Source organism: Apteryx rowi, unplaced genomic scaffold (genome assembly GCF_003343035.1).
Source record: "Apteryx rowi isolate R43461 unplaced genomic scaffold, aptRow1 scaffold_15, whole genome shotgun sequence".
NCBI lineage: Eukaryota > Metazoa > Chordata > Aves > Apterygiformes > Apterygidae > Apteryx > Apteryx rowi.
In genome coordinates, this window is record NW_020447752.1 from 3820199 (window position 1) to 3843388 (window position 23190).

Consider the following 23190-nt stretch of genomic DNA (forward strand, 5'->3'; position numbering starts at 1 on the left):
TACAAGACCAACTATACAGTTCTAGGCAAGAAACAAAAAGTTTTTGGGCAGCTCGAAGGAGTTCTTGTCCGGAAACTCGTTTGCTTGAGTTAACTGTATAGTCTTGTCTAAATAAAGCTGTTGTTGTGCTCTGTGAATTTAGCAGACTGCTTAGCAAAGAGTGGTTGGAAACATCCCACTTTTTTTAAGTTTTGGTCTGTTTTTACCTGACCTTCTTAAGCAGTACTAAATTTCACTGCTCTGTGCGTTTTTTAGCAGGCTAACCGAAAACAACTTAAGGAACTGCGTGCCTGCCACTGTTAAAAGTTCCTTGGTATCCATGTTTAAAAAAAAATTCAGCCATGTGAAGTACAAATATTTTAATGTTCACACTACTGTGCACTACTTAAAATGGTGCATTTGTTGTCTCTTTAGGTATTCATGGCAGCAAATGAGAATTTTACCATAAGTTGGGTAGGAAAGCCAAATTTATTTTTTCCTTGACATTAAATGAAGACAAATGAAATAGTGCTGCTCATAATATTTATTGGAGTAAGACTGGGGGAAGGAGAAGATCAGACACTAATGCTGTAGGTGGTTTGTCTTAGAAGAGAAAATGACAGGAAGAGCTAGAGCCAGAGCGAGAGGAAGACCTCGAGGACAGGAGACTGCTATTCCTTCTGTAGGAGCTGCATCTGTAAGTTTGTTCTCTTTTTAATTAGCACGGCAAAGGTTTGAAATGGCATACCTCAGCTACTTCCTTTTATTGCTGCACGTAGATATGTAATGTCAGGTATATGGTCACATTAAATCCTTTTGAATAAAATTTTTTTTGTGTGATTACAAACAAGTGCTTTACTGTAGTACAATTGTCCTAATAGAGCTAGTCAAAATAGGTAGACATTTCTGTATTATGCTTTGTTCACTGTGATATCCTGCAGAGAAGCAGGTCATATTAGGCTGTTGATGAATGTTTGTCCAGAACGTGGGTCTGGCAAGTCTTCTGACCTGATCCTAATGTTTTTTGTTTTAATATCAAGGGCTTTACGTCTCCGTATTTGAATTAGTGCCCTGTAAAAAGTGTAACTTGAAGGTGGCTGATACTTTTGTAACTCAAGTCACTGCCACAGACCTGGAGATTTTGTTTTAAAGCAGTTCCTCAAATCTGTCAGTTCTTAATAACCATCTTTCATCTGAGGTGTGGTTAGAGTGCAGGAGTGCCCCTAAATCATTTCTCATCAGTATCAAGCAGATGAGTTTAAATCATGATAGAAAGTAGTTTGTGCTTCTGTTTCCCAAATAGTGAAATGTGCCTTGCTTTACCATTAGCATTGATGCACCTTACTGAACCGGGATCAGAGCTAATAAACCTAAGAGACCACATTAGTTTGAACGTGGGCTCTGCTTTGGGGAATTGCAGGATATGTACCTTGTACTCCGAGAGCGAAGGGGTAGAGCAGATTCGGGAATGGATTGCTGGCAGCTTATGACACTGGCTCCAATGCTTTGTTGTAGGACAGGACAGAGCCAAGCTGGCTCGGTAGCTCAGGTTTCAGGGTTATCCTTGATATTGGCCTGTTGCTTGCTTCCACTTAAAGTAGATTTGGTTACTCAGCGGGAGGGACTAACCACACTGTTGTGGCAGACTGCTGTTTTGTGGTTACATGTAATGTGAAACTGTGAAGTATGGGATTGCTCCTGGCTGAAGATTCAGTGTTGTAGTCGCTGAATAGAATAAATGTCTGGTTTTTGTTTGTTTTTTTTTATGGGAAGATTGCATTTTGGGGGGAGGGGAATCTCCAGCTGGTTCAGCTTATTCCAAAGTATTCTTCTAGACATGACACTTTCAGTATTTCTTATTCACTGGACACTAAAGTTACAAGAACTGTTTTTACAAAAATAAGTAATCTTTTGTTTGGAGTATCAGATGATGTGTTAAAAATTTAAAATTCAAAGAATTTGGATGGGGCTTGGAAAGAGGAGGATTGCATTTATTACTGGTTAAATGAACATAAAAATCCAAAAGCTTGTTATTTTGGAGTTTGACATGCAGAGGAATAATTCTAATTTCTGTTCTTTGTAATACTAGTTATGAAGCTGAGGATAACTTTAATATTACTGAATAACTGATACATAAGTCTTTTTTCTGTTTTAAGTAACTGAACAGTTACAGAAATTTTGGTATTCTGGAGTTGGTTAGTGGCTTTGTTTTTACAATACTCTCAGCATTATGTTATTTCTTCTCCTGTGGTAGGAAAAGTTGTTCCCAACTGTTGCAGGCTTTGCAGGTTCAACAGACTTTGCCAAGTCAGCTGTCTGGCCATCTGCAACCTCAGCAGCCATGTCCTCTGCCGTTACTGTCAGCAGGAGAGCTTGCTGGCCGTGGGCGACAGAGAGGCCCTCTGGGTGTTCCAAAAACAGAAGGTGAGAAAGGGAGAAAATGAAATTTATTGCCCACAAGAACGCGTACTTTGGACAGAATGCAGTTAATATGTTCTTTATATTATATTTCTAATTCTTTCTTTTCAAAATGAGATTCATGACTAAGATTTGGAAAAGTGTGCCTATCTTGTGATCGCAGTATTGTTCTAATGTGCTGTGTAACTAAACTAGAACTTTGAAAACTACCTTAAATGTGCTGAACTTAAACAGAAAACCATTTTCTCTGTCAGAATAGTTTAAAAAATAAATATCAGCTGACATGGTCAACTACATGAATTCCAATAACAAACTTCATTTGGATACCTCACTATTATTCTCGAATTGGAATCAGGAAATGCAGCTTTCTTACCTTTTTCACATCACAGTGTCTTTAAGCAATTCATTGAATTGGCTGAAGCTGAAATGAAGGATGTGTCCTCTCTGTTTGCAGAAGAGATTATTGACTCAGATGATACAGGCATACCTCGGAGATTTTGTGGGTTCGGTTCCAGACCACCGCAATAAAGCAAATATCCCAATAAAACGAGTCACACAAATTTTTTGGTTTCCCAGTGCGTATAAAAGTTATGTTTATACTATACTGTAGTCTATTAAATGTGCAATAGCATTATGTCTAAAAAAACAATGTACATACCTTAATTAAAAAATACTTTATTGCTAAAAAATGCTAACCATCATCTGAGCCTTCAGCCAGTTGTAATCTTTTTGCTGATGGAGTCTTGCCTCGATGTTGATGGCTGCTGACTGACCAGGGTGGTGGTTGCTGAAGGTTGTGGTGGCTGTGGCAATTGCTTAAAATAAGGCAGCAATGAAGTTTGCCGCATCGATTGACTCTTCCTTTCACAAAGGATTTCTCTGTGGTGTGCAATGCTGTTTGATAGCATTTTACCCACAACAGAACTTCTTTCAAATTTGGAGTCAATCCTCTCCAACCCTGCCGCTGCTTTATCAACTAAGTTTATGTAATATTCTAAATCCTCTGTTGTCATTTCATCAGTGTTCACAGCGTCTTTACCAAGAGTAGATTCCATCTCAAGAAACCACTTTCTTTGCTCATCCATAAGAAGCAACTCCTCATCTGTTCAAGTTTTATCATGAGATTGTAGCAATTCAGTCACATCTTCAGGCTCTACTTCTAATTCTAGTTCTCTTGCTGTTTCCACCACATCTGCAGTTACTTCCTCCAATGAAGTCTTGAGCCCCTCCAAGTTATCCATGAGGGCTGGAATCAGCTTCTTCCAAACTCTTGTTAATGTTGAGATTTTGACCTTCTCCCATGAATCACGAATGTTTTTAATGGCATCTAGAATGGTGAATCCTTTCCAGAAGGTTTTCAATTTACTTTGTCCAGATCCATCAGAGGAATCACTATCTATGGCAGCTATAGCCTTACAAAATGTTTTTCTTAAATAATAAGACTTGAAAGTCAAAATTACTCCTTGATCCATGGGCTGCAGAAGGGATGTTGTGTTAGCAGGCATGAAAACAACATTAATCTTGTTGTACATCTCCATCAGAGCTCTTGGGTGACCAGGTGCATTGTCAATGAGCAGYAAYATTTTGAAAGGMRTCTTTTTTTCTGAGCAGTAGGTCTCAACAGTGGGCTTAAAATATTCAGTAAACCATGCTGTAAACAGATGTGCTGTCATCCAGGCTTTGTTCCATTTTTAGAGCACAGGCAGAGTAGATTTAGCATAATTCTTAAAGGCCCGAGGCTTTTCGGAATGGTAAATGAGCATTGGCTTCAACTTAAAGTCACCAGCTGCATTAGCCCTTTATAAGAGAGTCAGCCTGTCCTTTGAAGCTTTGAAGCCAGGCATCGACTTCTCCTCTCTAGCTATGAAAGTCCTAGATGGCATCTTCTTCCAATATAAGGCTGTTGCATCTACACTGAAAATCTGTTGTTTAGTGTAGCCACCTTCATCAGTTATCTTAGCTAGATCTTCTGGATGACTTGCTGCAGCTTCTACATCAGCACTTGCTGATTTGCCTTGCACTTTTATGTTATGGAGACAGCTTTTTTCCTTAAACCTCATGAACCAACCTCTGCTAGCTTCAAACTTTTCTTCTGTAGCTTCCTCACCTCTCTCAGCCTTCATAGACATGAAGAGTTAGGGTCTTGCTCTGCGTTAGGCTTTGGCTTAAGGGAATGTTGTGGCTGGTTTGATCTTCTATCCAGACCACTAAAACTTTCTCCATATCAGCAGTAAGGCTGTTTCACTTTCTTACCATTCGTGTGTTCGCTGGAGTAGCACTTTGAATTTCCTTCAAGAACTTTTCCTTTGCATTCACTACTTGGCTAACCGTTTGGTGCAAGAGGCATAGCTTTTGGCCTGTCTCGGCTTTTGACATGCCTTCCTCACTCAGCTTAATCATTTCTAGCTTTTGATTTAGAGTGAGAGTTGTGTGATGCTTAGAGGCCATTGTAGAGTTATTAATTACCCTAATTTCAATATTGTTGTGTCTCAGGGAGTAGGGAGGCCTGAGGAGAGGGAGAGAGACAGGGGAGCGGCCGGTTGGTGGAGCAGTCAGAACACACACAACGTTTGTCGATTAAGTTTGCTGTCTTATATGGGTGCGGTTCGCAGCACCCCAAAACAATTATGATAGTAACATCAAAGATCACTGATCACAGATCACCATAACGGATATAATAATAATGGAAAGGTTTGAAATATTGTGAGCATTACAAAATGTGACGCAGAGACATGAAGAGTGAGCACATGCTGTTAGAAAAATGGTGCTGATAGACTTGCTCGACTCAGGGTTGCCACAAACCTTCAATTTGTAAAAAACGCAATATTTGTGGAACGCAATAAACCGGAGCGCAATAAAGCGAGGTATGCCTGTATATTACTCCAACTTTTTTCAGGTGGCTAACCAGCTGTTCTATCTAATCATTAGTTAACTGTCTGTAAGTCTTAGGAAGCTAATACGTATTACCTGAATGCTATGTTTAGATGAGTTTACTATATAACAAAAGCTGAAACTTAACCTTTCATAGTTTCTCTTAATTTTGTGTAGATCTCACTTTTAAAATTAAAACTGTATTTAATTCTGATTTATAACTAAAGCTCCTTTGTCGTTCTTACCCTTCCCCAATTTTCAAAACTATAGAATGTCAGATTTCAGCGGGCTTTCAGGAAATGTCTTTAGGAGACAGGGGTGGACGTCGTCGAGACTTCCATGATCTTGGGGTAAATACTCGGCAAGCCATAGAACATGTTCGAGAATCAAAAACTGGTACGTTTAAGATTATATATAGAGCTATAAGTAAACCAGAATGGTACTGTTTTATTTCTCCTTTTAGCTTTTATTTGAAAATCGGAACTGACTGTATTACAATATCACTTAAAGAGCCAAATAAGCAAATCTTTATTGTGTTTAAAAAAATATGAGTTGCTCCTGATATCTGAAGAGGAACAGTTAGGTGACATGTCTGATGCCGAAGTACTTCAGACAAATTGTATAGTGTTTTAAATTCTAAGTATTTAGATAGAAATAATGCTTTTATTATCCTGATGTGCACTTCTCCAAGCAAGACTTATCTTTTAGTTAAAAACTTAATGATATTTTATTGAAATTGTTACCTAGACTTGTTTGGTTTCTTATTTCTCTGCTTGTCTTGTAAGGATCTATGTTTTTCCCGTGAGGGCAATATTTTCTACCTTGACAACTTCAAATTAAACTAGTGTAGTTCAGTATTTAGCTTAGTTAAAGACTTCTGAACTAACTTTTCTTGGTGAGATTTTGGAGCTTGCTGGAGCTTCAGTGCAGTATTACAATCAGTTTGTTTATCTTCATGCCACAGCTGAAGCAAATTATCAGATGTTTAGCTGTTTCTCTTCCACACAATCAAGGCAAGCCAGGATTATTTGGCTTCTGTAGGTTTGCTTCTATAACTTCTTGTTTGTAATACATTCACCTGACCGAATTCATAAAGATGTCCGAACAAACTTTGAAATTGAGAACTCTTTGAAAGAAATGTTTTAGTGATTAAAAAGGTGCAAGTTCTGTGCTAATAATACTTTTATATTGCAAGTAGCTCTGAGACATCACAACAATATTAAATAGTGAATATAGTCCTCTCTTGCTTAACTGGATGATAATTGGAGCATGCCACAGGCCCAGGAACAATGGGAATTGCTTCTGCTTGAGTCAGTTTGGCCTGGAAGCAGTATAGCCATTTTCTTTCTCATCTAGATTTTTCTGTCTAGCGTTATGTTGATGCTAGCTCATGTATATCTGTACTTTATAGGCAGCTGTATTGGTGGCCTTTCTTTTTCTCTTTATAACCTTGTACAGTTTTCTAGCATAATTAATGTGCTGTGCATCTGGTGGGAGTTCTTGTTTTCATCTGGCTTATTCTCTTTTGGATAGAAAAATTTTTGATCAAAATCACATAAAAATGGATAATCAATGATCAACTGCAATATATTTCTTGTATTAGATGTGTCTTTAATTCTAAAAGAAATTAAAATGAAACATAAACAGATTGAAAGAAATCTTGAATTAAGTAACTGATCTGGAGTTTGTTCTCACAGTGTATTAGTTTCAAAATCTTGAAATACCAAAAGGAATGTCGTATTACTGCATATGAATGGGAATGTGGATATCTTTGCTGATTGATACGTGGTTAATTTTTTGTTCTGTGCCTATGATTCATGTAAAGAAAGAATAATTTGTCCACACCTGGCCACCATTCTGACAGAAATTTATCTCTATTGTACCTGGTTCTTCTCCTTTGGGAGACAGGCTACTGATCTAAATGCTTGCATCATTCCATGAAACAGTTTTCCTGCTAGATGAAAGAATTATGAAAAGATCTGATAATCAGGTGGCTACCTATGATCATACTGTGCCTATGTGAGCATTTTCTATAGCTTATGGTGTTAGGAGAGTTGCAGTAAACAAATGACCTCTAATGTTTGAATCGATGACTTGCTATTTTAGACTTTCTCAAAGTTGTTAAAATGCTACAAAAGTGGTAGAACTTTTTTATATCTATTAACACGTTTGCCTGTCATTTTAGGTTCTTCAGGTATTATGATAAGATTAAGTACCAATTATTTTCGTTTGACGTCTCGACCCCAGTGGGCTTTATATCAGTATCATGTTGACTATAATCCTCAAATGGAAGCACGCCGTCTTCGATCAGCTTTGCTCTTTCAGCATGAAGAGCTAATTGGAAGGACACATGCATTTGATGGAGCAGTATTATTCTTGCCAAAAAAACTAGGGAATAAGGTGTGGTATGAGAATGCTATATTCTTTTTACGTTGACTTGCTTTTTATGATGCTTCCTGTTTCTTACTAGTCTGGGTGAACTTTGTGAATTGCTATCTTGTGAGCCATACTTACTGCATTGAATATGTAAGTATAAGCTAATTTACTTGCCTGTAGAAATTTGGTAATAAACTTCTAATTCTGATGCTCAGGTTCTGCAGGCTAGAATAATCCGCACATTTGTCAATAGTGCAGACAGTATTTTTCTTTTAGTTTTCTTGCTGCTTCAATCTTTTCATAGCTTGTGTATTCTTACATCCAACATAATTGAAAGGGTGGGTCACTTTGACTATACTGTACCCTTACTAATGTTCTGTTCCGAGTTGTCTGCTGGTAGAAGATGCTTTGGAATGGCCTCCATTCTGCTCAATTAGTCTTTTTCACCTGAATGAACCAAGCATTCAGGTTGCAGTTTACAATCATAGACAAAATAGGAATTTGATTTCCTACTAAGTCTTGAAATTATTACCTGGAGTCTTAATGTGCTGGTGCAGTTCAGTATTAATGGAGCAAAGTCCGGACATAGCCCTGTTTGCCTCTGGTTTTATTAACCAGCCTTCACTCTCTCAGGTTACTGAAGTGTTTAGTAGAACCCGAAATGGAGAAGATGTGAAGATCACAATCACTTTAACGAATGAGCTGCCACCTACTTCACCTACATGTCTGCAATTTTACAACATAATTTTTAGAAGGTTTGTTTTCCAAGTTATATCTCTGTTTGAAAAATATGTGGCTTAAGTGTTGCCTTTCCAAAGGATGGACTACAAATCTATATGACAAATTTACATTTGTCAGACTTTGTAGCTACCATTACTACATGGCTCACCACACTCGGCTACATTTTACTGTGCTATGAAATGTGTTTCATGCGCATGCTTCTGGCACATACCAGTGTGAAATGAATTTGTACCTTCTTTCTGAACAGGTAGATTGACACTAGAGTGCTAACTGCTGTAGACAGTTCCCCTCCCTCTGTCCACCTTTTCTGCATGTGAATTTGCCTGTTAAAGCAAAAAGTAGTGTGGGACCTTAAACTGACATACTACTTGCATAATCTTTCCATATAACTTTGATGCCTGGAGTACCTAGTTTCATCTGAAATGTAGCCTGGTTAGACTGCTACCATCAATTGGTTGGCAAAAGGCTGAGTTGTGTGCTAACTTATTCTCAACTGCTTAGTTGTTATTAACTTTGCAAGTGTCCATGGCATTTCTACATTTCATTTAACCAGAAGTTCACATTGTGACTTGGTTTCATCTAGCCAGATGAACCAAAAATAAGGTTCTGCAGAAGGATGGGACTGTGGGTAGTTTGATTGGCTGAATAATAATAGTAAATGACATCATTATTTCAACTTCTAGGCTTTTGAAGATAATGAATTTGCAGCAAATTGGACGTAATTATTACAACCCCAGTGACCCAATCAGCATCCCTAATCACAGGTTTGGAAAAAAGGATACCCAGGTTTAGCAGGGGTGGGGGGGGAGGGAGGAGGGAGAAAGGATGATGCTTTCATATCAGTCCAGTGATTTACCTTCTAATAAAACCATAGGCTTAAAAATTAATACTCCTGAAGCAGTACAAGACCTTATGCTTTTAATTTCTTTTATGTATAACTCTAAGATCTGATTATTCTTTACCAGTCTGTGTTCTGCTATTACATTTTACTTAAATGTTAGAAATCTTCCTTAAATATCTCTAAGGCTGAGATCTTTGAGTACTTTAATTCTAAAGCTCATGAGTGTCCAGCCTTCATTCTGAAGGCCATTTAGTCTGCCAAGGAAATTCATAGCTGGTTGCATCCCACTGGATGGGTAGTTTTGGAACTAGCTTATTGGTAGCTGTCATACCCCACCCCACCCCCTTGGCTGCCCCAGAGTGTGACTGATGCTTCTGGCTGGCCCTAGGCCTGTTTTACATGTTGGTAAGCTCCAGTTTGACTGGGGCCCAGTCATACGATTGTGGTGCACGCTCTTCCATTAGACTAGCCTATGTAATCTGGTTGGTGGAAGAAATTGGGCAGTGTTCCTCTAGATAAACTGTTGGCCTTTGACTCTTTGAAATGTCTTGAATACCCAAACACTTTTTACTTAAGATATTTAAGACTAATAGCATGAAATGAATTTCTTAGGTTTTGCAGCATCCTTAGTTCAGTTATATTGCTACATCATTAAATTAATCTTTTATCTTAAGTTGATTAAAAAATGTTTTCTGGCCTTTTGGGATCTTGCTTATATTTAGATAATGGTTTCTTTGTGTTTTGACTGCTTTTCAGTATCTAGGGAAGTAGACGGAAATAAGGGAGAAAACAGAGATGTTTTAAAGCATGCTAAGGTTCTGTATGTTCTCTTTTGACAGGTTGATGGTTTGGCCAGGCTTCACAACTTCTATTCTCCAGTATGAAAAAAGCATTATGTTATGTACAGATGTGAGCCATAAAGTTCTTCGTAGTGAAACAGTGTTGGATTTTATGTACAATCTCTATAACCAGGTCGAAGAACAAAGATTTAGAGATGTCTGCACTAAAGAACTGATAGGTCTAATTGTTCTTACAAAGTAAGATGTTTAAACTTTTTTTTTCCCCTAATATGTGTTAAGCGTCAATTGGTGTAGGTTGTTACAACAGAGTATATGGCATAGTCAGATGGGATACCAGTGTGTACCAGAAATAATTGAAAGCCAGATAAATCTGTCCTGGTGTAGTATTCTGACTTGGCTAATGCTACTTGATGCTTGCATGCCTGAGATCAGACTAAATGATGTATTTATTGTGGCTATATGGCTTGAAAAGCTATTATCTCTGGCTTTTGCATGTTGCAGTCTCTTTTTGCTTGGCAATATATCTTAGCAAATACAACCTTAAAACTTAACTAAATTTGCTTTATATGAGCCAGTTGCACTTCATTTAGTTAAGGTGACTTGTGAAAGCCAAGAGGGCATCATTGTTTAATTTGCTTTAATTATGGTTCTTGTTAGCCTGATTAGTTTATTTTCATCTGTGACTCAAACCCCTCTCCCCCCTTATATGTTTTTAAGTTGCTGCTTAAATAATGAACCTGTTCGCTGACTGATGATGAACATAAAAAAAAAAAAAAAAAACTACTTGGCAATGGTGTTAGTGCCATTACTTGGTATACAAACCAGGGACTTAGCATCTCTGAGAACCAATTATGACTTTCTGACAGAGAAAGATAAATTCTAGAAGATTTGGTGTTATAGCTCATACCTATGTATTTTACACTTTTTAAAACATTCATCGAAATCTTAGTAATATAAGTTTTCCCTCTTCCCCTTTAGTTCTTAATGATTTAAAAGAATCTTTTAGCAGTCTACAAGTAGAGTTGGTATTATGTAAGATAAAGAGTCTCTTAGGATTCTTGTCTTCTCAGACTTCTTTATTTTTCTGGGTTTTTTCATGTTCTGAGGTAGACAATGAAGTATCAGAAAGCATGAAATTAGCATCGTTGTCAGCTTAACAAACTGATCAAGGTGACAGCATTTGCAAAAAGCAGGAAATGCTTATTGGATTGTTCCTGTTTTTTACTCAATTCTACTAAAAGCTAAATTGTATCTGTTATAATGGATAACTTGAAGTTACTGCTGATGGAAACAAAGTTTCAGCTTACATGAGTACTGCAATTAACTCTCTTCTCACAGTTCTATTTCATTTATATTTGACTTAAGATTTTTTAAAAACTCATGAAATGTTTTATTCAGGTACAATAATAAAACATACAGAGTTGATGACATTGACTGGGATGCCAATCCAAAGTGTACCTTTACAAAAGCAGATGGCTCTGAAATCAGCTACATAGACTACTATAAGATGGTACGGAGTTTGTGCATTCTGCTTAAACTTGAAACTTCAGAGCGTCAGTAGAGGACTAGTTATAATGTATGGATTAGTAATTAATAGTCATCTTTAGTAGAATGCTATCTTTAATGGATATTATAGAATCTGAAAGAAGTAACTACCCTAGATGGCATGCATTCCACTTGTGTTATTTCATAGTGCTCAGATTGCAAGATTGCACTTACGATAGGCTGGACTGTCCCTTTTCAGCTGACTATTACAGTTTGATTACTGGAGGTAGAATAAATGGACAGTCATGTTAAGAGAAATTACTGTTTGATAATTCTAATTCTTTGAGATGCAGTTTATGTATATCTTTCATAGCTTAACCTTCTCTGCAGCTGAGTCCTACTGCAGAAATTAGTGTTTTTCTACGCATCAGCTCCTTCTGTAAAACAGGATGGGGCAGTTGTGTCCCCTTCTCCTGTTTCTGTTGAAAGGGTGAGGGAGTATAAGTGGTCACCTAAAATGTACATTTTTATGGCATTGGCTTGTCCTGAATAATACTGTTTACTGAGGTAGTTGGAGAATACATACTAGAAATAGCATGGGATTCACTGAGCCTTTTCCAGGGAATAATTTTTTTTTCCTAAGGATAAATAGGGCAAAAAGTTCCCCACCCCCCAGACCGCCTTCCAGAACAAAATATCAGGCTGTTCTTTATTGATTTAATAAAATAGAACCAAAAATTATATTGTCCATTCCAGTGCAGGATGGGGTTTATAACTGATAATTTTTCTCTGGCATTTGTCATTTGTTGTGATCTAGTTTTTGTTTGTTTGTTTTTTAAAATGCTACCTTTTGCATGTATCTTAAGGTGTAGTTCTCATTAGTGTGTCACCAATCACTTAAGACTGGAAAAGAGGTAAAGTAGGAAGTAATGTTTGTAACATTACTGAGAGTAATGACTCTCAGTTTGTGTCATGTTTCTTCCTTCTAAATCAAATTAGGGTCTGTTAAAGCAATCTTGCCAAGTGCAAGAGAGGTTGAAGAAGGGGAGAATTTCAGAGATCTACTTGGAATCTTGTTTGATTCTTGTGATGTCTTGAGTTAAATCCCCCTGTAGGGCAGGAACCTTGCCCATAAATGATCATCCTGATTTGAATTAGATGCTTTGGGTGGTGCTGACTCGAGCAAAGCAGGAGGATTGTTTCTATTTTATCCTGCAACTCAGTAACTTGATATCATAAGTAGAGAGGATAGTGAGGATAATGCCTCATTTGGCATTTTCTGGCAGAACCAGTTCCCCTTAAGTTAGACATACTGTTGGGCAGGGTTTTTTTCCCCCTAGGAAAACCATTCAGTTTCTAAAGTGAGCATTATTACTAAGAAAAGTGTGTGTTATGAGTAAACTAACACATATTTCTAATACAGCAATATAATCAAGAAATTACTGACTTGAACCAGCCTCTCTTGGTCAGTCAGCCTAGAAGGAGGAGAGGAAGCCTCATGCCAGGACCTGCTGTACTAATTCCAGAGCTGTGCTACCTAACAGGTACTGTAGCAGGGGTTTCTAAGCGTCTATCAAACTGTATCTCCTACCAGAACTGGTAGTTTGACAGTAACCTTTTGACAGATTAAGTAGAAATAGTTTGCTTGTATAAATGTGAGTTTAGAAACATGTTTTGAAAGGAAAAGCTTAGATGTTTAAATGAGGCTGTAAAGTTGAGGGATTTCTGCTGTTATATAGCCTTCACATATGGTGTTGAACATTGGCCCACTGGTAACTTGTAGACTTTTTGGTGATAGAACTTCTGTTGAAAAGAGAAATTTACCATACAGAAAATAGAAATATTTTATAGAAAATTTTATAAAATGCTAATACATAAATACATATTTTCATATGTGAGATGTTCACTTTGCACTTGCAATACCTGTCCTCTCAGCACTGCCTTGTTGTGCTTTGCGATTATAAACATTGAGCTGCACTTCTTGCTCTTTAGTGTCAAGTAGAAAAATCCAGAAATTCATTTTCCTTAATATGCAGGGTTAACCGAGAAGATGCGTAATGATTTTAATATGATGAAGGACTTGTCTGTTCATACACGACTGACACCTGAGCAAAGGCAACGTGAAGTTGGAAGACTTATTGACTACCTACAGAAGTATGCTACCTTGATATTCTGTGCGTCTTTAGCATGAAAGATTTGTGTGAGAAATTTCTATTGCAACAAAACTTTGGAAAACCTATTGGCCTTAATAAATAAATAATATATATATAAAATGGATCTCAGCCAGACACATTTTTTATGTTTTAATTTAAATCTTGTCTTTAAATAGAGATGACAGTGTTCAGAGGGAACTTCGAGACTGGGGTTTAAGCTTTGATTCTAACTTACTATCCTTTACGGGAAGAGTTGTTCAAGCAGAAAAGATCCATCAAGCAGGAAGAGTGGTAAATAAACAACTTAAAATCTTTTAGACCTCTTTACCAATGAAACAGATTGTTAAAGGATTAAATGCTACTTGCTGATTTATTTTTTTTTAAAAAGGGGATTATGTGTGAAATCATTATAAACAAGTCATTTATTGTCCAAACAGGACATTTCTGAGCTTCTCAAATTGTTTGTAAGCCCTGTTTAAAAAAAAAAAAAAAAAAAAAAAGTCTGAAGATTTTTCTGATTTGCATTACGGTAATGTCTTCCTTTCAAAACAGTCCCGTCTGTCTATACAAAGTGGTTTAAGATATACAAACTAGGAGAATAGAGATGTTTCTAACTAGTTTCTGTTTATTTAAAATGCTAAAGCTTTCAAATGAAAAGCTATTAATTATTTGATTTCGGTGGACAGAATCTATTCACTAATCATGCAGAATCTATTCACTCAAAGCTGGGTTAAGTCTTCAGCATGAATAACTGAGCTTTCAATGAAATAGGAAATTGGTTGCCATAAAATACTACAGATCTGCTCTATAGTAGTCTGTGCCCTGATGCTGTGTCAGTCTGTTGCAAATCTACAATGGAATTAATTTTTAACTCAATCATGTCATGCTCTGCCTATCCTGGAAGTTCTTCAGGAAACAGCATGTCAGCATCCAATAACAGCGTTCCTGTGCTTAACTGTTAATTGTATCTCTATGATTTGAATTTCAGATTTACTGTGTTCAAACCTGTTACTAGTTAGTTGTCAATTTTTGACAAAACTTTTCACCAAACTGAAATCAGCCAACCCACATGCATGCTAGTTTACAACTAATATAATTGATGCTCATGCTGTTAATTAACAAAACCTGCATAAGAGGCTCAGTTGGAGGAACTTTGTTTGTCAGTGGATGCTAGATGGAAAAGGTCATTTCACAGCATCTTAATCTGTATATCTGTGTACTTGCTAAAGCTTTTTTTTTTTTAATTCTAATTCTTGAAAAGATCTGACTTCTGTATAATACTTTACTGTTTCTTAAGAAGCAGTTACTTTATAAAAAAAATGTGAAAAATCAGATCTAGGGAGGAAAATATGTCCGTACAGAATCAGCTATGTCTCTTACAGCTGTATCTGGCCAAAATCTGTGCAGCAAATAGTAACAACTTATGTGGGGTAAAAATCAGAAGCATCTTCACATAATTTCAAATGAAGTGTTTAAACAGGATGGCTTGAAAGGATTAGATAAAACTTATTTTAAATTGGTCAGTGACAGTAGCATAAATTGAACAGATTAAAATCGTATCAGATTTTTCTAGGCAGGGAGTTAGAGCCTATCCTTGATGTGTATAAGGAAGTAGCTTTAGTATAGCTTGTCTGGTAGGATGTTGATTTTCTTTATTTCCTTCCCCCTCACCCCAATGCTCATTTACAGTTTGACTACAATCCTCATTTTGCTGACTGGTCGAAGGAAACTAGGGGAGCTCCCTTAATCAACGCAAAGCCTCTGGACAACTGGTTATTAATATACACACGGCGCAACTATGATGTTGCTAATGCATTACTTCAAAATCTGTTTAAAGTCACACCATCCATGGGAATTAGAATGAACAAGGCAATCATGTAAGTTTTTGAGGCATCTGCTGGGAAATACTTTTACACTTACTAAAGTATTTCTGTTAGCATGCTTAGGTTGTTAAATGAAGAGATAGTATGGAATTCCATGCTACCTGTTTCTGTAATGTTTTAATAAAGTTGCTTTTGGTATGCAGATTCTTCAGATGTCTCAAGTGACAGAGTTTTAGTCACACTTCTATCTGTGGAAGCTTTTGCTGGGGGTTAGGCTTGCCAAAGTCTAACAGTATTAGACATCTAGTTATTGAGCAAAACCTTCTCAGATAGAGCTATGTCTAATATAAGGGGGAACATAAATGTTCATGCTGACTTTGGACATACCCTGATTTGTTCTCTTTACAAATATATTCTTTGACTTTGACTGCTTGTGCTTGTTTTTAACTTTGGCTTTAGTTGCTGTTGGAAGCCTAAATTGGAGGCAATTCCTCTGAATGTTCAAGAAGTGTGAATATTGTATGTTTGTTTTGTTAACAGGTATAAATGTGACACTTTATACAGTACTGATGCATAATACGTATTTATGCTTTTGTTAAAGTTTCAATAACTGCCAATTATTTTTTCTGTAAGTATTCATGGTTTTTGCTCTTCCTTTTCAGGATTGAAGTAGATGATAGAACAGAAGCTTATTTAAGGGTTTTGCAACAAAATGTTACCTCCGACACAAACATAGTATGTATTTGAATCCCTAATTTCAAAGCATGTTAATCTCTATAATTTGTATCTTGATAATACTAATGGATACGTTCTCAGAAATAAAACTCATGGCTCCTGAGCATCTACTGTTTCCTACATGCCTGCTCTCATACTCCTGTTCAAACCTCAGACTATCTAGAACACTTCTCTGGAAAAGAACCTTCATACTTGGTCCTGAAGTATAGACACTAAAACTTTCCAAAAATTCCTTTCATTGTGAACTCTTCAATTTTTCTCTTGTGTACAGGAAATGTTCTTGAAAGAACTACAACTGTAATGTAAATCTGAGACTAGCTTCTTAACAATTTTTTTTTTTCCTTTAAAGGTAGTTTGTCTTTTGTCTAGTTCTCGAAAGGATAAGTACGATGCTATCAAGAAATACTTATGTACAGATTGTCCCATTCCAAGTCAATGTGTGATTGCTCGCACTTTAAACAAGCCTCAGAGTATTATGTCCATAGCAACAAAAATTGCCTTACAAATGAACTGTAAGATGGGTGGAGAGCTTTGGAGTGTTGAGATCCCAGTAAGTAAAAAAATATATATATATAAAAATATATATTAAAAAAAAATTTACTACCCTTTATCTAGTATTCTTTTTCTACTTTTTTTTCTTGTGTGTGTGTATGTAAGAAGAGGTGTGAAGTTAAATGTGAGATAAGAGTTGTAGAATTCTAAGAATTCAATGCCCATGACTTAAACTTAAGTGTCCTGAAACCATAGAGCATATATCATGATCTGTTACACTGTAGGATGGAGGTGACAGGTACTTTTGGCATGTCTGCGCTTACTAATACATGTTCTGTGTTGATTCCTTTTAAGCTGAAACAGCTAATGGTTGTGGGAATTGATTGTTACCATGATACTGTATCTGGGAAGCGGTCAATTGCAGGATTTGTTGCTAGCCTGAATCAAGCAATGACCCGGTAAGATTCTAGTACCAAAGAAAAAAATAAGTCTCTTTAACATTCCCTTAACTGAAGATAAACTTTTTTGTGATGGGTCATGATATAAAAGTGTCTGAATTGCTTTAACTGTATTGTTAATTGTTTTTACTGTTAATGAGAACTATGTATTAAAATAAGAACAGACTTCACTTGTGAATTCTTCCTTGTGCTCTGTCCCGTATGGACAGCCTTTTCTTCTAGAGTGCTTGTAGGAGGTGGCAAATGGTGGGGCAAGGGTTGGGATAAATAGTGAACACTAGGGTGACAGACTCTTCTCTCTTTTGTGTTGACTTATTCGAAAGCTTTTTGGATTAAGAATTTCATGTGATGCTAAGGCACTTGCCTGCCACAGGAGCTTTGCAGGGGCAGTATTCTCATACAGTATACTAACTCTTGCTTGCGTGCCTTGTCCCTCGGTAGCCCTAAAGACTAAGCGGTCATAGCCATTTTCAAAACAACTCTTTATTGAAGTAGACCTAGGAAGTGCTTTGAAGGTCATCTTGTATTTTCATCTTCGCAGGTGGTTTTCACGCTGTGTTCTTCAGGATCATGGGCAAGAACTTGTGGATGGACTCAAAGCCTGCTTGCAAAGTAAGGGAAGGCTTGCTACTCTTGCTGAGTCAGATTTAAGGAATGATAGCTTTGCTTTTTCAAAACACACCTCTGCTGACTTGAGGGGAAAGATTGCCAACTTGCACTTAGATAAAAACAGATTAAAAATACAGTTATAAATGTTGCTGACAGTTAATAGCATTTTGCATAGATTCTGTCATTGATTCCCTTGTTTCTTAGCCATAGTTAAGTAGTATCAATATCAGTGCACCTCAAAGAATATTTTGGAGGAGACTGATTTAAAGGAGATCAGAATTAATTTTACTTTAAAGTGAACAAGTTTTCTTCTGATTTGCATCAGTCTTGAAGAAACCTATCCTGCAGAACAGGTGGAGGCAACAATTGTAAAATAGATGTGGTGGGTTTTGATCTGTGAAAGGGATTTGTTTTAAGCTTACAAATAAGCAGCCCTGAAGTTTTTAGAGTATGGAAGGAAGGAATGATGCTTTCATTGAGTATGGATTTGTTAGGATAGTATACTTGTGCACAGTTATATAACCCTGAGATTGCTTCTTGTTTCTCATCATGGTTATTGTGTATATTATCTCTGAACAGACTTTGGCAATGCAGATTCAGAAGTCTTTTCCATTTAACTTCTTCCCTCAGAAATGTGTTCCTTCAGTCTGATATCTTGTTTGCTGAATTCTGTAGATAAATGGTTCTAATTATGTAATCGAACGTATACTAGTACTTCTAATATAATCCTGTAATGTATGTAAGAATGAGATCCTCATATGTTCAGTGAAGTGAGCCATTTTAGGTGAGATTTTTTTGGATGACTGATTTCAGTTTAGAACTATCTTAAGAGCTGAGAACTGAATAAGAATAGAGAATATGACTTTGAGATTTTAGTATATGATTAATCTGTTTGCAAAAGATCACTTGTTGAATTACACCAACTTCTGCAGTAACATGTTCTAAAGGGCAGATTCATACTAGAATGTATAAATAGGCATGTAAGATGGAAGGTGTGTGAAGTAAATGTTCTATTCTGCTTGGCATTGCTAAAGCCTCAGCTAAAGTACTGCATGCTCCAGTATTTCAGGAAAGATGAGAGTTCGTGGCAGAGTCCAAAGGAGACAATACTCAGAGGTTTGGAAAGCATGATCTCAATGAACATGGGATCACTAGACTGAACAGATGATCATGGCGAAGGATACACTTTCAAGTCAACAAAGCTATTGCAAAAGCAATGGTAATACCTGACTGGGTGGTGAGAACTAGCAGGCTTAAGTAAGTTTTGGCTAGGTATTAGGGAAAAAAATGACACCAAAATGGATTGTCTAGGAAGGCTCGAGGTCCACATTGTTGAAGGGCTGGGAGGAAATGTTAGATAACAGTTGAGAGGAATGACAGCTACTTGCTGTCAAACAGACCACTGGACTAGCTAACCTCTTCAGGTTCTTTCTGTGCTGGTACACAGGTAAATCAGAATTCTTTTCTTAGTTTACTTCTGTGCGTCATGATGCATATCTGTTTCAGGTAGCTGAAAGAGTGAGGTCCCAGGTTTCAAAGCTTATTGCTGTTTTTCCAGTAATCAATTTTTCCAGTAAATCAATTTGAAATTTTAGTTTTGGAATGAATTTTAATTATAGATAACTGAGTTTTTCTTATTTATTTTTTAAGCTGCTCTAAGAGACTGGTTCAAGTGGAATAAGTATTTGCCCTCTCGTGTTATGGTGTATCGTGATGGTGTAGGAGATGGGCAGCTAAAAACCTTGGTTAATTATGAGGTGCCTCAACTTCTGGATTGCTTGAAGTCTGTTGGTAAAGACTACAAGTAAGTATGTTTCCACCAACCCCCTTTTTTCTATACCACAAAAAAAAACTATGCTAGACTACCAATGGAGGTACCATGGAGGAAGATTGTGTCATCTTTTCATCCTTATTTATATATACTTGAGTGCAAATAACTGCTTTTCTGCTGAGTTGTCTACATGATTTGACATATCTAACTTGTAATATAATAACTTGTAATTGTAATATAATAACTTGTAATATAATATTAAAAAAATTAGTATGCCTATCATTTGTGTATGCCATACATATGTATGTATGTGGACACACTTTAGGCCATTCTTGATGCATGTGATAATTAAGACCTTTTTTTTTTCAACTGACTGATCATAACCTGACTGTGATTACATGTGTGTGCTAGGTTAATTTTTTCTTTCCACTTCTAGAAGGACTATCTGTTGTCTAGTCACTTACATTCTGCTCAGTCACTTCTCACCATTCTGCTTTAAAACTGTTATTGATTGCAGTGATTCTTTGACTTTGTTTCTTAATTTCATTATTCAGAGCAGATTATTTGTTGACACAGCAGGCAAGGAGATCACAAAACAAGTTACAGCTGGTAGGAATTGAAGTGCTTCTGTTCAGCTTCTGTCTATGGCTTGCTTTTTACCAAAAATACTGTTAAAGCACAGTAGTGTTGGCTATATGTAAAAGATGGGGTAGAAAGATAGCAGAATCAGATTTGTATTTAGAAGATCACTTTTGCGGCTTTGTGCAATGTCCTACTTAATCTAAAGTAATAAATCAGTAGGGACTTCATCTGTGAAATTAATGCACTGGAGAACTCTAAAGTTGCTTTCAAGTTGAAGCCCTAGAGAATCTGCTCCTGAAATACTCTTGGTGCAGTTTTTCAGGGCAGGTTTTTTTTTGTTTTTTTTTTTTCCAATTTAGTCCAAGACTTAGTGTGATAGTTGTGAAGAAACGAGTAAATACCAGATTCTTTGCACAGTCTGGTGGAAGACCTCAAAATCCACCCCCTGGTACTGTTGTTGATGTAGAAGTTACCAGACCAGAATGGTAAGTTTGTATAGAAGTAATACTTCTGTTGGCTGGCATCCCATAATAAAGGGAATGTATCCAATGTTAAATTGACTGCTGGAAGTAGAAGAATACTTTCCACACTTCTGCCATTTTGAAAAGAAATCCTAGTGAATGCGTAGATGAAAGAAATGGAGATGCTTAAATTTTATGCATCTACTGTGCAGTATTTCATGGTTTTTGATATGTATGTTTGTATACATTATAGTATTGTATATGCTTTTATTAAGTTTGTGGGGGAGGGGCTTTTTGGTGATGGTGTATTATTTTTTGGTTTAGTACTGAATCGGTGACTACTGATAGGATTGCCCAACTGCCCTAACTGAAATTAAATTCTGTCTGGCTGTAGTATGGACATTACACTTCAAATTTTGTTACTTGGTAAGGGTGCAATTTTTGAGCAAGTGGTGGAACTTTGGTTGATGGCTGGGACCTTACTTTAAGAAGACTCAGAATTACACAGTGCATTGGTGTGTATGTAAAACATACGCACACATCTCATTGACTTCACTTGCTGGCTGTTGATAGTGATCATTTTTGTAAGTCACACTCCAAAGATCTCTCTGGTCAGGCACCTGGGAAATGGGGAAGAAAAACATATTCAATACACTCTGAAAGGTTTGACTTTGGCCAGGGGACTCTGGAGCTTGTAGAACAGAACCCAGTCTTCTGTGGTAGTACATAATTCTGATTAGTTTTTTTGCCTTTTTTTCTTGTATTATCCCACCTCACTTCCTGCAGGTGTTCCAAGTTTTGTGACTGTAGTTTCACAGACATCCAAAGATGGCTTAGGGTGATGTAGTAAATAAGATTTATAACTAACCTGCATATACACTTAGCTTATCAGGAGGAAAGCTATATGATGAAGGGCTAGGACCTGCATGCCCTGAAAACCCATGGCATATAATAGGATTTATATTCTTCCAGATACCCTGTCCTTTCAAAAAAGAGGAAACTGCATTATTTTGCAGCCAGAGCATAGGCATACTTCTGGGATTTACTGACTGTGCATTAAAGAGGCTTTAGGGAAATAAGTAGGACAAATTTGGGGGGATTTGTATATGTCTAACAAAACCAGCCCTTTCCATACCAAACTTTTGGTGGTTTTGTTTCTTCTATTACAGGTATGATTTCTTTATTGTGAGCCAGGCAGTGAAAAGTGGTAGTGTTGCACCCACTCATTATAATGTAGTTTATGACAGTAGTGGACTGAAACCAGATCATGTACAACGTTTAACCTACAAACTTTGCCACATGTACTATAACTGGTCGGTAAGTATTTTCTCTGGAAAAGGATAGTATTTTTCTTCTAAGATTGAGCGTCTCTGTGCAGTAACAACAGTTAAGACTTATAAGGTGTGCAAAGAGGAAGGTGGAAGAAGGTAACCTTAGAACACCCACGCAGATGCAGAAAGCTTGCAGTTATGACTCTTGACCTAGAGTGGTGGTCTGAGGACTAGTCATGCTAAAATTGTCTCATCTCTCTGACGTTTGAAGATTTAAAGTAACTGTTAGTCTCACTACAGAATAGTGGCTGTCTTGAGCATTGTCCCCAAATTTTATGTCAAAACTGAAACGATTGTTTCTTACCTGCAGAAATACTTCCTTCTGGGTGTGGAGTGGAGATGGAACTGCATCTCCATTTCCCTCAAGACCTCTCCTTTTGCATACTAAGACCAGCACACAATCAGCTCATGCCTGAAATGTGCTTTAGATTTGTCAGTTTGGTAATCATAAACACCTCGCTTGACTTCCCTGTGCCCCACCCCCGGTATGATAGAGCATTGAATGTAAACCTGCATGGCAGGTGGTTTTTTCTTTTTTCTTTTTTGTGGGGGCAGGGGGGAGGAGAGGATGATGGAGGAGAGAACCTGTTTACATCTGTGTTTTTATAAAACACATCTTTTAATGCATTCAGTATATGTAATGTTTAACAAATCTGCACAGGTTACAGGGAATATAAGCTTCACACATACCCAGACTTCTGAATTTCAAGACTCACTTTGTTATAGCAAATGCATGCTTTATGCTTTGTTAAATTAATTGAAAATAATTCCTTCTTTTTTTGTTGTTTTTTCTCCTTCTCTTCTGTAGGGTGTTATCCGAGTACCTGCTCCTTGCCAGTATGCCCATAAACTGGCTTTCCTTGTAGGTCAGAGTATTCACAGAGAACCAAACTTGTCGCTTTCAGACAGACTGTACTATCTTTGAAGTTGAAATGTCAGCTGCAAAAAATAGTGCACAATAGAATGTATAATTATCAGGGGGGTTTTTTGTTGTTGTTTTTTAAAGCTAGTTGCATATGTAGGGTAATGTAAATGCACAGCTGTGGAACTTTATTTTCATTGTAGGGGAAAAAAGACTTGAGACAGCAGGTCTGCATTTTGAATAGGACTCTGCTTGCTATAAAAAGTGTACTGTTTTTTTTTCCCTTGGATTCTTCACAAAATATCATTTATTCTTGGTTGTATTCTTGTTTTTTGGGGGGAAGTCCCATGCATAATAAATTTTTTTACCATACAGGGTATTTAGTTATGTTGACCAAAATCC

At 37.0% G+C, this 23190-nt stretch overlaps 1 protein-coding gene across 4 annotated transcripts; it reads left to right on the forward strand.

Annotated features, from left to right (window-relative positions):
- Positions 1 to 595: 595 nt before the first annotated feature.
- PIWIL1 (piwi like RNA-mediated gene silencing 1) lies at positions 596 to 22851 on the forward strand. 4 transcript variants are annotated; one of them, XM_026058817.1, is made up of 22 exons: positions 596 to 676; positions 2268 to 2403; positions 3839 to 3846; positions 4931 to 4940; positions 5539 to 5664; positions 7454 to 7668; positions 8278 to 8399; positions 9069 to 9149; positions 10066 to 10263; positions 11425 to 11536; positions 12935 to 13055; positions 13548 to 13665; positions 13841 to 13955; positions 15354 to 15541; positions 16150 to 16222; positions 16572 to 16772; positions 17069 to 17172; positions 17714 to 17784; positions 19432 to 19585; positions 20494 to 20619; positions 21765 to 21912; positions 22735 to 22851. In XM_026058817.1, exons 1-22 carry the CDS (start codon positions 596 to 598, stop codon positions 22849 to 22851), a joined length of 2625 nt encoding a protein of 874 aa, XP_025914602.1. The 4 variants fall into 4 exon arrangements, with proteins under 4 accessions (XP_025914602.1, XP_025914599.1, XP_025914600.1 ...); XM_026058814.1 differs by lacking the exons at positions 3839 to 3846; positions 4931 to 4940; XM_026058815.1 differs by lacking the exons at positions 3839 to 3846; positions 4931 to 4940 and having other exon boundaries at positions 2277 to 2403.
- The last annotated feature ends 339 nt before the right edge of the window (positions 22852 to 23190 follow it).

Coding starts and splice junctions, on each gene's coding strand:
- PIWIL1 (XM_026058817.1), top strand. CDS start 596: ATGACAGGAAGAGCTAGAGCCAGAGCGAGAGGAAGACCTCGAGGACAG. Junction 15,542..16,149: donor AGAATGAACAAGGCAATCAT/GTAAGTTTTTGA, acceptor CTTCCTTTTCAG/GATTGAAGTAGATGATAGAA. Junction 20,620..21,764: donor GAAGTTACCAGACCAGAATG/GTAAGTTTGTAT, acceptor CTTCTATTACAG/GTATGATTTCTTTATTGTGA.